This window comes from Callionymus lyra, chromosome 3 (assembly GCF_982586985.1).
Source record: "Callionymus lyra chromosome 3, fCalLyr1.hap1.1, whole genome shotgun sequence".
Classification (NCBI taxonomy): Eukaryota; Metazoa; Chordata; class Actinopteri; order Syngnathiformes; family Callionymidae; genus Callionymus; species Callionymus lyra.
This window is the reverse complement of record NC_141820.1, coordinates 12,549,930-12,566,920: the sequence shown is the minus strand read 5'-3', so window position 1 is coordinate 12,566,920 and position 16,991 is coordinate 12,549,930. Positions and strand designations below refer to the sequence as shown.

Here is a 16,991-nt window from a genome sequence, read left to right as displayed (position 1 = left end):
TAGAGACGAGTATACTTTAAAGTATACTTCTGTAAACTAACCTACAGAATCGAAGCGTATACCAAGTACACTGGTAGTACAGAGATGAGTATACTTGAAAGTATACTTCTGTAAAATAAACTAATATTGTGTTCATGATCGCAATGAGGCGCAAACATTCTAATTATAACTAGTAGTACGAGATAATAGTAGTTCTGTAGGTGTTCAGTACAATGAAGGGTATAATAGATGTTATTTACACAAATATCAAAATCATTTTTGTTTGTTTTTAAAGCTACAAATCACTTACAAACGCTCAATGATGATAAAGAATGAGGATGAAATGCAGAAGAAGACATTAGTCAAAGCACATTTTACATTCATATAACAACATTTTCCTCCCTATTAATTGTTGAATAATATATATTAATAGAAACTATAATAATTAAACAAGATCACCTACTATTAAAACAGAGTGGGACATAATGTTCACAAGTTAAATCAAACTAAACAGCTATAATAATGTGAAAAATATGCCTTTTTTTTAAATAAAAGTAAACTTTTGGGTCAATTTAAAACATGAATGATGAACCAATTTAAATTAACATAGTATTTTTATAAATCTCGAGCGAGAACATGTTCATTTGAGTTTTAAAACCTTATTTATTTACAAAAAAACGTTACAAATAACAAAACATTCCGGTAGAAACAAGTTGAGGACGACGACCATGAACAGCAGAACGACGATGAAGGCGTTTGAACAGAAAGACGTCCGGATTGTGTAAAAAACATTCAGCAGCTCGACTCGACATCATCTTCTGACCCTGAACCCACATTTGACCTTCTCGTTTCCCAATACATTTTCATTTTGTGCCTTTACATTTGAGCCACACGGGGGCGCAATTTCAAATCTCTTCATTTTAAAACTGTGCTTTTCCGGAACGGAAGGAATGATAAAACTGATTCCTTCGTTGAATCGAGGAGGAGTCATTGTCAACCAAAGTGCTTCAGGGTCTTTCGAATACAATCTTAACACAAAAACATGAAAAAAAAACACTTTTTTTTTTAAAGCTCGACACGAGGCACAAAAAGAGTGGTCACACGTTGATGATGTCATCAGCGCAGTTCATGATGGAGACTGGAACTCAGTCTTGTGGTGTTAATACTTCAGAGACACGATTGTTGTGGCGGCAGGTGGAGGGTTCAATGCCATCACTAGGGTAAGGCAGTGAGCAGGTCAAAGGTCAGCAGGTACTTACTTACTTACAGGTCACCGAGATTTAAATCCCAGTTTAATGTGTTTTTTTGTTGTTTTTTTTATGCAATAATACAATCCACCACTAGGTTTCGCGGTTGATTGAGTATTTGGATTGTGGTTGATAAGAGGTCAGTAGTACGAATCCGTGTAAAAAAAAAATCTAAAAACGCAGTCAAGCTAAACACCTGGAATGTAAAGTTCAAAGCTACAATAGCGCCAAACTTGCAGGGTCCATTTCGAAAAAGCGACACTTAGTAGTTTTTCTCCGTTCAAGTTTTTTTTTTCGAAGATAGAAAAGTGCTGGAGAGAAAGGTCGCGGGCTCACGAGGACAGCTTGGAGTAGCTGGGAGGAGAAAACTTGCGCTTCAGGTACTTGATGATGTAGAGAGGAAGACAGCTGACCAGCGTGATGGACGACACCTTCCACAGGAACGGCCACGTGATGATGAAGGACAAGTCTGGGAGGACGAAGCAGTTGGTTGAAAACTTGAATCGTGTTCGAAAATCACAATCTAGCAGAACATCCTGCGTTCATTTAACAAGTTTAAACTTGCAGCCTGTTGTACGAATGCTACATGTTAGCATTAAAAGCTAAAGAAGCTAAAAACACTGTATTTGTTTTTCATGCTTTGCTGATAACCATGCGACAGAAAACAGACCAAAGAGTGACATGCATTGACGAAAAAAAGAAGCAGAGGAAATAAGATAAGACTAGACGACAGGAACACAGTCACGTCACAGCGCCACCTACCAAGAAAAGCTCCAAAGGAAACTCTTCCTATACCTAAAGTAGACACGGACACAAGAAGTGTGGCAGAAATCAAGTGGAAGCGAAGACAAGAGGATGAGGGGGAAGACTCACACACTCACTCACACACGCGAGCACACAAATGTAGCACAATGCTAACAAAGTTGCTAACATAATAGGTGCTAATATAGCATAAATGATAGCCTGTGAAAATATGGCATAATGCTAAGAGAGTTGCTAACATAAGAGGCGCTTACATCACATAAATATTAGCCTGTGACTGTTGTAACACAATGCTTAGATAGCTGCTAACATAGCATAAATGTTAGCCTGTGACAACGTAACATGATGCTTACATAGTTGCTAATATATACGTCGCTAACATAACATAAATGTTAGCTTGTGACAAATGAAACACAAGGCTAACATTGTTACTAACATAATAGGTACTAACATAGCATAAATGTTAGCCTGTGACAACGTAACACAATGCTAACATAGTTGCTAATATATACCGTGCTACCATAACATAAATATTAGCTTGTGACAAATGAAATACAATGCTAACAGAGATGCTAACATAAAAGGTGCAACCATAGCATACATGTTAGCCTGTGGCTAAGTAACACAATGCTAACATTGTTGCTAACATAATAGGTCTTAACATAGCATAACTGTTATCCTGGGATAAACAAAACACAAGGCTAAAATAGTTGCTATCATAACAGGAGATTCCATAGCATAAATATTAGTCTGTGACAAAGGTATCAGAATGCTAATAGATATGCTAACATAACAGGAACTAACATAGCATAAATATTAGTCTGTGACAAATGTATCAGAATACTAATAGTGTTGCTAACATAATATGAGCTACCATAGCATAAATATCAGTCTGTGACAAATGTATCAGAATGCTAATAGCGTTGCTAAAATAATATGAGCTACTTTAGCATAAATATTAGTCTGTGACAAATGTATCAGAATGCTAACAGAGTTGCTAACATAGCATAAATCTTAGCTTGTGACAAATGTATCAGAATGTTAATAGAGTTGCTAACATAGCATAAATCTCAGCCAGTGACAAATGTATCAGAATGCTAACAGAGTTTCTATCACATGATAGAGCAGTTGCAACATAGCATATATAAATAGACCATGATGTTACTAACACGAACCTTGGATTAGATCTAAAAAATGATTGACAGCTGTCACTTGAAATTTGTAGATTTGAAAAAAAGAGGGAAAAATGCAGAACATTATTTACCAAAATACTCGTTGAGGAAGGCCAGCGACGCCAGGTAACAGCCCAGACTGGAGAATTCCGCCACAACCATCAAGTAGTGCCAGGTGCGAATGGTCAGTGCCACCATCAGGAGCTCGGTCAGGACCAGAGCCGTGAAAGAAATGGCCACAACGTGCACGAACTCTGACTCGAAGAGCACCAGAGCGCCGTACATCAGGATGCCCCCTAGTGAGAGACGAGCGTCATTACGGCGAACGTTTTTATGGCTATTAACACACATGCATGTTATGATATCATCCTTCTTATCTCATTAATACTTTCTAAAATGTAAAAACTTAGATACAATTGGTTTCTAATTTATCAAAGTCTTTTTTTTAAATTGTGAATAGGACTTACCTTGATAGATGCTGATCAAAACCCAAACGAGGAAGGTTTTGAAGGACAGTGAGCGACCCTGAAAGAGAAAACATTACGTTTTATATTTATTTATCATTTAAATTAAGGAAATAGCCAATAATTTGCATTGATGGACATTGACACATCTATCTCAATATCATAGCAAATATAACTATTATTGTTATGATATAAAATAAATAATAAGACAATTAAAAAAACAGTTGAAAATAGAAACAAAGTTTACAATAGTTTTTTCCTTTTATTTTTTGTCTAGCAGTTACACACCGATTCATATTTAATGAAAAAAATCATTTGATTTAAAACTTCTTCAATAATAGGACTTGTCTCTTCATTTTAATAATTTACTTTACTTACTTACTTTTTGTAGTGTAGTGTGTTTTTTTGTTAATAAATCAATTAAATAAATAAAAACGAAAACAACATTTCATCCAAAAAAATCGCTTGCCATTATTCTAAGTTTGGTAGAAAGAATCTATCAAGCGACAAGCGTCTAAGTTTATATTATTTTGAGTTTGAAACAATTGTAAAAATGAAAAATATTGCTAGAAATAGAATTAATGTCAAAGAAAAGTACATTCTGAAGCAACAATAAAGTACAACAAAGTATAGCTGTGTTTAAGGAGAAGCTCTTACTTTTGTCATATCCTTGTACAGCTCGGGGTAAAGAAGGGCCATCTCCGGTTTGACGTCCTGATCCAGGACGAGGGAGAAGACGGGGAACATGGTGTAGAGAGTGGCGTACCTGCACACAAGTGGGTTCATTGAGGACAAACATGTCACCTGCATAGTCTTTGCTTCCGATGTAATAGTAACCGGCGAAAAGTAAAACACTAGTTACCCGACCATGAGGAATCCCTGGTACAAGGGGACGGAGGCGAAAAAAAAGATGGAGGAGAAGACGGCCTGAATGGAGACGAAAAGACAACAAGAGTATTGAGAGTCAAAATGTTAAGAGAGGAATATCTGTGACTTTACCTGCATGGTGGAGATGATCATCCCCCGGTGCATGACGAACTGACCCAGAGCCGCCGAGCGCTTGTAGCTGTTCCTGCCGTGAACCATCAGCAGTCGGCCGATGTGTTTGAACTGAGTGATGGAGAAGTCTGCGGCGAGCGACGCCTGTTTCCCCTCCTGGTGGACGAGACACGTCGACCGTCAAGAGGCGATTCAAAACATTTCTATATCTATTGATTATTGATCGACGAGACGAACCTTTCCTTCTATACCGATGCCACAGTCTGCAGCCTGGATCATACTGACGTCGTTCCCTCCGTCACCTGTCAGGAGAACATTTCAAAGAGTGAAGATTAAAGCAGTAAGGATATGGCTAAAAACTGTAATTGTGCACCAATCGCTTTTTAATCTAGTTTAAACAATGACTAAAATAGCAATTGACTGTCAAAGATATTTCTTACCTGCTGCAGTTATATCTCAATTTTACACTACCCTTGTTACCCTCAATTTAAAAAAAATATTGCCGACAAAGAGCAGGAAGTAAAGCATAAAACCAGTTTAAAGTCTCAATGCAATGTTATTAAAGTATTAAGAACTTTGGGTTGTATCTGAAATATATATTCAACATTTATTTTTAAAGGGAAAGTTAAGAAACTTATTTACCAAAATACTTTATTTTAATTATTATGAGGCCATTTTTTTAGAAGTTTTAATTTCCCATGTAAAATACACATATTTATGTTATTGAAAATAAATAAGTCATAAAAAATAGGATTCAAATATAAAAGAAAATCACATTAGAAGTCGATCTCCTCATTATACGTTATTTTGTTACTTTGATCGCCATCTTGTGGTTATAATAATAACTACAAGTGGATTAGACGAGGCTCACCTTTTGCATGAAGTGAATTTACCAAACAAATACTTTTTTTTTATTTTGTTCGTTATAGTTTAATTTAAATTTGTTGGATTATAATGTCTTGTAGACAGATTTAACCATATTGACGTGCAGTAAAGGTTAATCAATTTGACCCGCAAAAAATAATTTAATGTAAAATAAATGTAAAATAAACTTGTTAATATCTACAAAAATAATGCCTAATGTGTAAATAAAAATCTAAAGCACTGTATTAAGCTCTTGAACGTTTAACCTAAGATTAAAATATATTAGGTTTTTTCTCAGAGAAAAACGTCCTCCTCGCTCACCGATGGCACACGTCCTGTTGGCCGTGTGCTGCTGCAACAGGGTCACGATCTGGGCCTTCTGAGTCGGGGAGCAGCGGCAGCAGACCACAGCTGGACACTGACAGGCCAGCTCCACGAACTCGTGCTCGTAATACCGCAGACAAACCTTAAAATAAACAAAACAGAAAAAGATGTTTTCATGTTTGTGTTTGAGGACCTTTTACGTTTTTAATTGAAAAAGGCTGTTTAAGAAGTGGTGGAACGCAGTGGCGAGTTTAGAGTTGCACTCCATGTCTGAGATGTACCTCTAAGGAGTCCCCGGAGATGACTAAGGCGCAGTCGTGCTTCCTCCTGAAGGCGTTCAGCTCCAGATGGGCTTCTTCTCTGCTCGAGACCTGCTCGAGGAGCCGGACAACATAATTAAACACGATCTTAAGATCGCTCATAAACAACGCTGGCGTACCGGTTTGAAAACGTGGATGTTCTGGGTCCTGGAGACCAAGTGGGAACTCTTGGCGATGCATGTCGCCGTTTCAAGCTTGTCCCCCGTCAGCATCCAGATCTGGATTCAATACAGTCAGTTAAAAGGTGTCGATGGTTCGATGTGATCGTTGGGCACAACCTTGATGCCGGCGTTCCTGAGCAGCTCCAGTGTGGGTCTGACATCAGCCTGGAGCTGGTCCTCCACACCTGTGAGACAGAGAAGCTCCATCTCTCGCTCCAGACTTTCCACAACTGCAGCGACCTTGAGGGATCGATCGTGGATGCTGAGCTTCGCCTGGTTGTAGCGGTTCTGTCAGGACCAGACAGAAAACCATCATTTGAAAACTTTTACTTCTGTCAGTGACAGTTTCTATAGTTTTAAAAAAAAAAATGAATGCAAGCAGATGCTTGGCTAAAAATCAAAGTTGATCCTTGTTAATATGTTGATATGGTGAATAATAAAAAGCTGATGGATGTCAACAATACTAGTAAAACTGTTGTTTGTTTGGTAAGAGAACAAATATAATAATAATAATAATAATAATAATCTCTATTTATATAGCGCCTTTCTAGACCAGGGTCACAATTGTAATAATAATAATAATAATAATAATAATCTCTATTTATATAGCGCCTTTCTAGACCAGGGTGATAATTAAAATAAATTAAACCTTAATGAAAATAAAAAGACAATATGAAAAGTTGACTCCAATAACCTGTTATGTAAAAACACTTCTTTTTTTTTGTTTGAACTGAGAAAAGATTTGGGTCTTTAATGTGAACTTGGGAGTTTGAAAACCCTGACTTAGACTTTAACACAATTTGGGATTATGTCCACTTAAAGGGCAACTCATTTGAAAACCAAAGTTTCCTGATTCCCATGATTCAAATGTTGAAGTCTTCCTCTCCAAGATGCAGTAAGTCCCTCATCATGACCATGTTTTGAATTTATCACTTTAAAAAAGTTCTACCTCATCTGAAATCTGGGCGAACGAGAGGTTACGAGAGCAGAGACCATTATGACCTAACAATGGCTTCACTCCTCCTCCACCCAGCTATAATTACACCCTGCTTTGTTTATACAACGAGGCCCTTGGAGGTGGAGACATCCAGGATTAATGACGTGTGGTCACAAACCTTATTGTTTGACCAATCACAGCAGAGTGGGTGTGGTTATAAAAAACAAGATTTCATCTCCAGAAAAGTGTTTTCAGTGGGCGGGACTTAAGATAATTTTCTAATGTCAATATTTCAATGAAAAGAGAGTTTTGAACAAACAGACACATACTGATGACACAATAGAGGTCCTGGATCTATTTTAGACACACTTAAATCAACACAGTAGTTGAACCTTTAAGGAAAAACTCCAAAGTTAAACAAATCATCAAATATTTAAAAAAGTTAAGGAGAGTCATGACTTGCACAGAAGATAATGTTTTGAAGTTATAAGGGGGGATAGAAATGGACATTAAAGCAAGAAGAGATTTTCTCTTTTTTGAAAATCCAAACTGTGGTCTTCCCCCACCATTGCAATGACACTGATTTAACACTAGGAGGAACCAAAAACAAATATGTTAAATCTTCGGTAGTGTCAATTTAATAATGCTTAGTAGTGGTGAAAATGACAATTTTCCATAAATTAACTCACATCAAGAGCACATCGGAAGTGATGGGTTGATGAAACAGGTATCACGATACTGTGTCTTCATTTTAAAGACCACTAGATGGCACTCTTAGTTTGAAATAAGGCCAGGTTTCATTGAATTAGTAGAGAAGCAGAGCAGTTAACTAGTGTCTTAAACAAAGACTTACCTCAAAGTCCTGGTACTGCTCATCAGAAAGTGACTTCTTGGCCACGACCAGGGTTCTCAGACCTTCTCTGGCCATGTTCCCACACTGAGAAGAGAAAAGTTTGCATTTGTAAAATTGTAAACTATAATGAGTCGAGCGGTAAATAGGGCAGATCATTTCATCTACTGAGGATTAAGTACAGTATGAACGAAGCGGTCAATAGCCGCGTACAGTTAGCAACCTCGCGAATGAATCAATGGCGTATAACAGCCTCCGGTGAGACACAGAGGGCACGGTTAAACAAGGCAACGGACGGCCGTTTATTTTTGATATGAAAACACCGATGGGGGGCGAATCTGTGCTGCTGATTGGTTATTGACGAGCGGGGCGAGAGTGCGGGCGAGGAGCGTTTGTGACAGCAGGATATTATAGCCAACAGGACATCATTAGCACCGTTGTCGGGGAATATGACATACTGTAATTACTTTATCTGGGTCACTAATTAAATCAAAAGCTGCCCCCGGTGCCGCATGACTCAATAATGCCAATATAATTATGAACGTATGCACACGAGACCGTCCACCATCAAACTGGTGTAGACGTTCAGGGCCTGTTGATCGCTCTGGATTGTCCTAATTACAAGTTTGGAGCGACGATCGTTAATTATTTGTCTCTTATCTTCCTCTCAATACTTGTGTTTGACTCATAATAGAAATGTATTGAATATTTGTTCTTTGCAACCAAACACATTTGCTTTATCTTTATTCTTTTCTCTATGTGTTCAAGGTATTAAAGGTCATAATGAGATATACTGTACGTTATGTATTGTTAAGAGTGTCTATATATGATGTGTTTTTATGAAGATCTACTTAATAAATGCATAAATTTAATCACTGTTTGATGGAAAATTGTGTAATATAGAATATAAAAGACAAGATATACGTTATGTATAGCTATGAGTGCTTATATATTATGTATTATTATTAATATCTACTTAGTAAATTCATATATCTTATACAAAATAAGGTTATATTTGTAATATGAATAATACGAGACCCAATACATGTTATGTATAGCTGTATAGAGTGTCTATAAATGATGTATTGTTATGAAGATCTACTTAATAAATGCATATATTTATTTACTGTTTGATGGAAAATTGTGTAATATAGAATATAAAAGACAAGATATACGTTATGTATAGCTATGAGTGCTTATATATTATGTATTATTATTAATATCTACTTAGTAAATTCATATATCTTATACAAAATAAGGTTATATTTGTAATATGGATAATACGAGACCCAATACATGTTATGTATAGCTGTATAGAGTGTCTATAAATGATGTATTGTTATGAAGATCTACTTAATAAATGCATATATATTAAATATATGATTGAAAATTGTGTTATATAAAATACAAAAGATATATGATATGTATTGCTATGAGTGCTTATATATATTATGTATTTTTATGAAAATCTACTACAAGTTAATGTATATTTATTTTACAAAATCATGTTATATTCTGTAATAGATAAGATAAAACAAGATGAGATACACGTTTCATTTTTTATACGAATGCTTATATATTATGCATTTTTATGAATAACCACTTAGTATATTCATATATGTTATACGAAATCATGTTAAAATGTAAGTAAGTAAGTAAATAATTTATATTTATAGAGCGCTTTTCTAGACCAGGGTCACAAAGCGCTTAAACAATCAAAACAATACCCAATAAAATATATACTTAAAAGGTCAAGATAACCCAGAGAACAACACAGGAGTCTCAGAAAATGTGTTATGTAGAAAATAAAATATGAGGTATACGTTATGTATTTGCTACAAATGCTTATATATTATGTATTCTTTTGGACATCTGCTTCGAAAATGCAAATATATAATACGAAACCATGTTATATTCTGTAATATTGATAATACAGGAAGAGGTATATGTTATGTATTGCTACATAGAGTTCTTATATATCATGTATTTTTGTGAATATCTACTTATTAAATTAATATATATTATACAAAATCGTGTTATATTGTGTAATATAGATAATACAATACGAGATGCATGATATATAACTATGACTGCCTATATATATATTTTTTTTCATAATACATGTGGCGCGTTTAGCAATTTGGTACTAACGGTAACTAAAAGGTGTAGGACATAATTAAAAAAAATGTTTTAGTTCCATTTCATTTCATTTTAATTTGTACTCCAAATGTTGTACATATTGTAAAAAATTATTGATTTATTCAGCTACAGAATGTAAGATGTAAAAAAGGAAACATATCTTGTCTATCAGACAATACCTCTTCTTCCAGCCAATCATTGTACTGGACGATGCTCGCCATGGCAACATCTGCCCCTTTCATATAGAAGGTGATCTCGCCAGACGACTCATCCTGATCAAAGAACGAGAAGATGCATATTAGTTTAATCACGATTCGTTTAGAAAACATGAAACAAATCTAAATCGTTAAGTAAAAAGATGAAAAATCCCTTGCCTTCAGAATGATGCCCATTCGCTTGCTCTCTGACGTGAAGGGAAAGATCTGCAGGATGTGGAAGGAGAGGATCTGTCCTGATGCCGTTCTAAGTTGAAGGGAGTTCAGGTCTCGGTTCACCAGGGTGAGGCCCACACTCTCAGTCCACCGCACCAGCGCAACCTGCAGGACAACAACAGGCAGTCAAAGAATCGCTAACTTAAAATAAAATCTTGTTTTTACATTCTTCTAGGTCAACCGATGTTGAAATTATTATTAAGCAAGGGTTCCTACAGCTTCATTAAATAATGTTAAAGGCTTTTTTTAATACCATTTGAAATTTAAGAACTTGAAAATCTACCAAAATTGAAATAATTTAAATAAAAATTATATTATAACATTATTATAATAATTATTGCAATCAGAAACTTGTATTGCCGGTGTTGAAATTATTGATTTGTAAACATGTCTTTCAAAGAAGTTCTTAACAATATTCACATTTCAATTCAATAAATCTTGGTTATTCAGCCAATTCTCATAGATTCACATGAACCACTTGTATCTGCTGTGAGTAAGAAACTACTTTTTTTTTTACCCTTTCTTTAAGTTTAGTTTGTTGCTTTTTTTTTTTAAGTTTAGTTTTGTAATGGCGTGTCGATCTGTACATTATCTTGTAGAAAATCAATAAATAATAATAATAAATATAATAATAATGCTTTATAAATAATTAAACATTTACGTAAACATAAAATCATACTGATCGTGTGTTGACATTTTTTAGACTTTTATCATTTTGGTTTAAAACATTTTAATGCCAATTAAGGCCTTATTTTTTTTAATTCATTATCATGATGCCATGTGAAGGATATTTTTAAACTCTTCTGATAAAATACCTGAGCTCCCCAGAAGTTAATAACATCTTAACAACAACCATTAAGAATTAAAAAGGTGACGTATTTATCAACTTAGTTCACACAAACATCATGTAAAAAGACAGCTTAGTTCTCAGACAATCATGCTTTGTTTATAAAAAAAACGAGTGATTTTCTTGTTCAATTAAACCGTATTTGGATTGAAATATCAATATTCTGAAACAGAGGAGAAACATGAGCAGTTTAATGAACTTCATTTGCAGTTGAATGCATCAGCGTTTCGACACCTCCATACCACAAGATCTCTGGACCTCATTCAGCTCCAGATAAGTGTTTTCTGTTCCTCTTCCTCCCCCCCCTTTTTTTTTTCTTCCTCCTCTCCGCTGCAGGAACTGCACCCCCGCGAGAGCGTTCAGCTGCACACGACTTGATTCTCAAAGGCTTCATTTTCAATTTGCTGGCTCAAAGGTTGTTATTATACTGTGACCTACAAATTGGGACTTCCTGTTAATACCCCGTCATTTCTTCTTCTTTTTCTTTTTTTTTCGCCCCCTTTGAGCTCCGTTAAAGACCGTCTATCTGGGTGTCATTATCCCGTCGAGAGAGAGTTTATAAGGCGACAGACATGTATGAAGGGTCTTTAGAAATCTCCGCTGCCTGAGAAACAACTCACTGCTCAATACACGACACAGGTGAATCTCTACTGAAACAATGAGGTTTGGAAAGTTGTTTTGAAGCTTCTTAAACAACTGTGAAAGCCTTTTCTGGAGACTCTTGAGTCGCGTCCAGTGAACCCAACAGAAAATCAATCTAGTGTTTCAACACTTTCCCTCTGATGTATATTTATTTATACCTTCTCTCTTCTTTTCATTGCTTCGCCCGTGTCTTGATTGATCAATATTTAATTTGCTCTGGACAATGAAACGAACAAGTCTGTGATTATCTGGCTCCAAATAAACTCTTTATTCTACTCTTTGTTTCACGCGTTCACGGCACCGAAATCGACTTTCCAGTCAGATCGCAGGGAAGACAGGAGCTCCTTCAGGTCCGTCGTCGAGTGAATCATCAGAGCTTCGAGTGTTTTCATCTGACCTCCCAGAGTCCCCCCAGAGAACCTTTGACCCTCTTGATGTCAAGCAAAAAGGCAGCGCATTTAAAACTTGAGGGGCGTCAGGGTGCAGGTGGTTTATCATCTTTGAGTGGCTCGGGCCGACAGCCGCACAATAACAAGTTATTCAAGATGCCAATTTTAGTCGGGAGGTGACAGTTACTTTTGAAAGTGGTTACCAGGCTGGTAGCCAAGCAATCCGGATATAAATATTTTAGGGTGGATATATCAAGGCGTTTGTATTCCCCTCCAACGATTCCCACTGTGTGAATAAACGCAGTTTATAGAACTCTTTATTATGTAAATATATTCTCCCCGTGCTTCTGCAGGTTTCCTTCAGGCACTCTGGTTTCCTCCCACAATCCAGGAACATGCTTAGATACCGAGCTGAACAATTGAACAAAGAAAAGTGATTGTGATTGTTTTACCAATATTAAGAGTGTGATTAAGAAATGTGATTTTACCTTATTCTATAATAGGACCAACACAACATGATTACATTAGATTAGTTTATGACATAATTGGGTATTAAGGAAATATCTTGACTTATGAATTGTAAAAATAAAAACTATTATTTTATACTTTTCATTTTGGTGATATGCTGAGTTTGTTTTTGGTTAGCGCAGTATGAGGCACAGAGCTTCACTGCCTCACATTTCCTGACGACATTAGGAAATAAGCGGAAGAAGATAAATGGATGGATGTATATTTACTTATTATTGATGGGTTGATGATGTTGATAAGGTATCAAGATACAGTGTCTTCATTTTGAAAGGCCACTAGATGGCACTCTTTGCTTTATAACATCTCCGATCTAATAATTAATTGAAACCTAGCATCATTTTCTAACCAAGAGTCGAAAATAAGACATTTCCAAGTGGGTTTCTCACAAGAACTTTGGTCCCAGTACGGTACCAACATGCAAAAAGTAGAACTTTTTTTGGTACCACAAGTACCGAATAGACGAGTTCTTAACCGTACAAACAGGGGCGGTAAAAGCGTGAGCACACTGTGAGCGCTGAAGAAGAAACGCTGCTTTCTTCGAAACACTTCTTTCATTTAAAGTTATTAACCTTCAAAAACCCAACATATGCGTCTGAAATTTGGCGCCTAACGAGGGAAACACAAAGAATCCTGACTTGTTTAAAGAGTTACAGCAAAACTCCCTAAACACGCCCGTTTCTAATAATTAACATTACGTTAACGCAATGTGACAATACACTCCGTATGTCATGTAACATTATGAGATGCTTTCAGGGGATTTCTAAACTGATTGTATTTGAAATATAAAAGGAAAACATTTTTTTCCAGTATGAGCCGGCTGACATTGACAAGAAGCAAGAATCTCAAACTGCAGACCAGAGTCTCAGAAGTCTTTGAAAGCCAAAGAAAATGTGTGTTCTTTTGATACTTGAAGGCAGCTCATCATCACTGTTTGAATGTATAATAGTTAGAGGTTTTGTCTTTTTGTGCATATATCAGGAAACAAAATTGTTAATGTCACAACTCATTTAATGTGAAATTATTTATTGTTGGTTTTCTTGAAACATTTACTCGTATTGGTATTGACTACTGTTATCTCATGACAACCCTATTACCAACGACAAGCTATACTAAAATGTAACTAGATGGCATCTGGGACAAGTAGTACTATATTTGAAAGAGATGTGCTCATGGCCTTTTGAATATAATTCTCTAATATAAAAGCAAAAAACAATATGCTTCTTTGAAACAAAGAAGAAGAAGAAGTTATGTCTTTGTCAACGTTTTAAACTAAATATTTTGTTGTTTGTTGAAACAAATGTTGAAATATGGTCACTTCAATGAAGGATTCACTAAAGGAAGACAGAAAAGATGAGCCGATCCTTACCTCATCGGGACTGGAGGCCTGGTAGGTACGGTTGTCGTCGCTGAAGTCCTGGTCAGCTTCTGCGGTCTCTGTCTCTCCGTTTACAATAGTGGACGACTCGTAGACCGGGGTGACGTTGTGGCACAAGGCGATGGCCTTGACGGCCTCATGAATCCGACTGCTGACGCTCTTACGAACTTTTGGACCCGATATTTGGCCTTTCCGAAGTGGCGTGGTGCCGCTGGTGCCGCTGGTGCCGCCACTCGGGGGCTAGATCGACGCAAGACAAAAAGGAAATTCCCTAAGTTACAATAAATCTCCTTAGTGTTTCCATTAGACGTTTGGTAAACGCTCATCCATTGCTACTGAAATTGCAATGGCATTTTTTTTACAGCTCAAATTACACATGAGGGCGTCGGGGCAGATGGTTTTCAAAAGCACGAGCAGCTGTTTGGATCAGGCTGAGCGGAGACACTATCATTCTGTCGAGACCAGTCGAGCCACCCAGTGAGAAAAACACTTGCTGAGAGTACAGTCGGTCGCTGAGGGATGACACATGCTGAATGAACAATGAATTTCCTTCGCTGAACACAAAATCTGACTGAAAAGTATTGAGTTAGAAACTTGATTCAAACATCATAATGACATGTACGGCTGGTTAGAATAACAATATATCACAACATTTAAGGGTTACATTAATATATAGTAAAGACTCACCATCGCATACGACTGGACAATATGACTCTGTATTTCGTCCATGGTGTCTGTGCCGTAGGAAACTGTTCCCAAGTGCAGCCGCTTGAAGATCATTTCATTTTGTGTCAATGTTCCTGCAGGTCCAAACAGAAACTTTAACATCTTGGATTGATTTTGCAAACTGTACCGTTCACTGTTCTTAATATTTTTAAATAATCATTCACTTTACGGATAAACTACTGATTGTACTATAAAAGTATATCAGTGCTATCTGTATATTAAATGGTTAATTTTTTATTAATTATATTTCATATATATATATACGTTTTAATTGATTTATTTAAGTATAAAAATGTAATTTAATAATTTCTCTATTGAAATGTTTGAATCTGTTTTTATTATATAATTTGCATTGTAATATATTTATTTGGTTAACTTTATTTTTATTAATAATTGAATAAAATAAAACTAAATATTTGCTAAATTTAATTTATTAAACATTGAGTTTGATATTCGAATTACAATGATTCAAAAATAAAGGGCCTTAATTCAATATTGTTAATCTGTAACCTTTTAAATTCAGTAATATCATGTGTCAATATATATATTGTTTTTATCTTGAATTTAAAATTAAATTGGAACATCAAACTGTGTAAAAATGAGCATCCCTCTTGAAAATGTGTTTTAATAAAAATAAAATAAAATTCATTTAGAATAAAAAAAATAATAATAATTTAATTCCAAGACCATATATGCATGTCAAAGGCTGGGGGGCCATATTCGGCACCACCATTATACGATATGTGGCCCGCTTAAAATCAATGTTCATTATTGTCCATGTTGATATTAGGACCTATAAAGTAAGTTTTTAAGATTATATTAGAAATAAAGCAATTATAGAGATTTCCAATAGGAGCAAAATGTGATAGTTCACCAAAAATTGCTAGACTGAATGACTAATCTGGGTTGCGATTAACATAGTGATGATGATGTAGTAGTTTTACTTGAACTTTAAACTGCTACTAAAGGACAACTTTTTATTTTAAGAACTCTGTGACTTCTCTTCATACCCAAACTCTTACCCGTCTTGTCTGTCAGCAGATAGACCAGGCGTCCCAGTTCTTCGGGGATGGTGCTTGTTCTCACAACAGTCCCTGGGATGTTTTCATCCTTCATGATCATCCAGCCGTACGCCGACTTTCCCATGTCCAGATTTACACGCAGACTGCACAAAGAAAATATATATGGAGTCGTTATCCCTCAGAAACATACATTCATTCTGAAGTCAAAATGTTTATGAAAAGAAATGCATCAGACGTATATGCAGAAGGTCAGGGAGGCACAAAATGAAACACGTGTTTTATTTAGTGGCTTTTTTTTGTGTTTGCACATACGTTTTTCTGTGAAATAAATACGTCAAAGGTTCAAGTAGAATTTATCGCTAACTCAACTAAAATGGAAAAAGGAATAAAGCTCAAGCCGTGTAACAATATAAACAGTATATAATCTTTTTAGAAAAAAAAGAAAACATAACCTGGACTGAAAATGGCCTGAAAATGTGAATAACATGATGTACATCAAGTACAAATACATCAAGTACAAATACAGCAGTTTGATAACAAAGTTGTGAATCACCTGATTGGGATGATGTAGGAGAAGAGCACAACAAAGCGAAAAAGGTTGCGGAACCAGGGACCAACGAACCCCTGAAGAGCCACCATGACCACTGACAAAACCACCTGGGCCAAGAACAGCGCCTTGGTGAGGCGGTTCAACTCCATGTCCAGAAGGCCAACCTGGTGACGACAAAAGCGGTCATGAACAATCCATAAAAGATGATTTATATTGAGTTAATTCATGTTAGTTAGTGATGTGTTGATGAGGCCTCATGAAAC

At 36.0% G+C, this 16,991-nt stretch overlaps 1 protein-coding gene across 2 annotated transcripts in view; it reads right to left on the bottom strand.

The window, feature by feature from the left end:
* Window positions 1–622: 622 nt before the first annotated feature.
* The window catches only part of atp9b (ATPase phospholipid transporting 9B), a 37,913-nt gene continuing 21,544 nt past the window's right edge, over window positions 623–16,991 (bottom strand). The window contains exons 12-30 of one of the 2 annotated variants that reach the window (XM_087786484.1): window positions 16,732–16,892; window positions 16,179–16,321; window positions 15,118–15,230; window positions 14,422–14,670; window positions 10,593–10,754; window positions 10,398–10,490; window positions 8,083–8,166; window positions 6,410–6,580; window positions 6,251–6,349; window positions 6,093–6,182; window positions 5,809–5,953; window positions 4,861–4,925; window positions 4,624–4,779; window positions 4,487–4,551; window positions 4,282–4,390; window positions 3,628–3,685; window positions 3,253–3,456; window positions 1,989–2,021; window positions 623–1,695 (exon numbers count right to left, since the gene is read on the bottom strand). In XM_087786484.1, the coding sequence (XP_087642610.1) occupies window positions 1,559–1,695; window positions 1,989–2,021; window positions 3,253–3,456; window positions 3,628–3,685; window positions 4,282–4,390; window positions 4,487–4,551; window positions 4,624–4,779; window positions 4,861–4,925; window positions 5,809–5,953; window positions 6,093–6,182; window positions 6,251–6,349; window positions 6,410–6,580; window positions 8,083–8,166; window positions 10,398–10,490; window positions 10,593–10,754; window positions 14,422–14,670; window positions 15,118–15,230; window positions 16,179–16,321; window positions 16,732–16,892 (2,337 nt within the window). In that variant the 3' untranslated portion in view covers window positions 623–1,558. The remainder of the gene's footprint in view (window positions 1,696–1,988; window positions 2,022–3,252; window positions 3,457–3,627; window positions 3,686–4,281; window positions 4,391–4,486; window positions 4,552–4,623; window positions 4,780–4,860; window positions 4,926–5,808; window positions 5,954–6,092; window positions 6,183–6,250; window positions 6,350–6,409; window positions 6,581–8,082; window positions 8,167–10,397; window positions 10,491–10,592; window positions 10,755–14,421; window positions 14,671–15,117; window positions 15,231–16,178; window positions 16,322–16,731; window positions 16,893–16,991) is intronic. The other variant, XM_087786485.1, reaches the window with a different exon arrangement.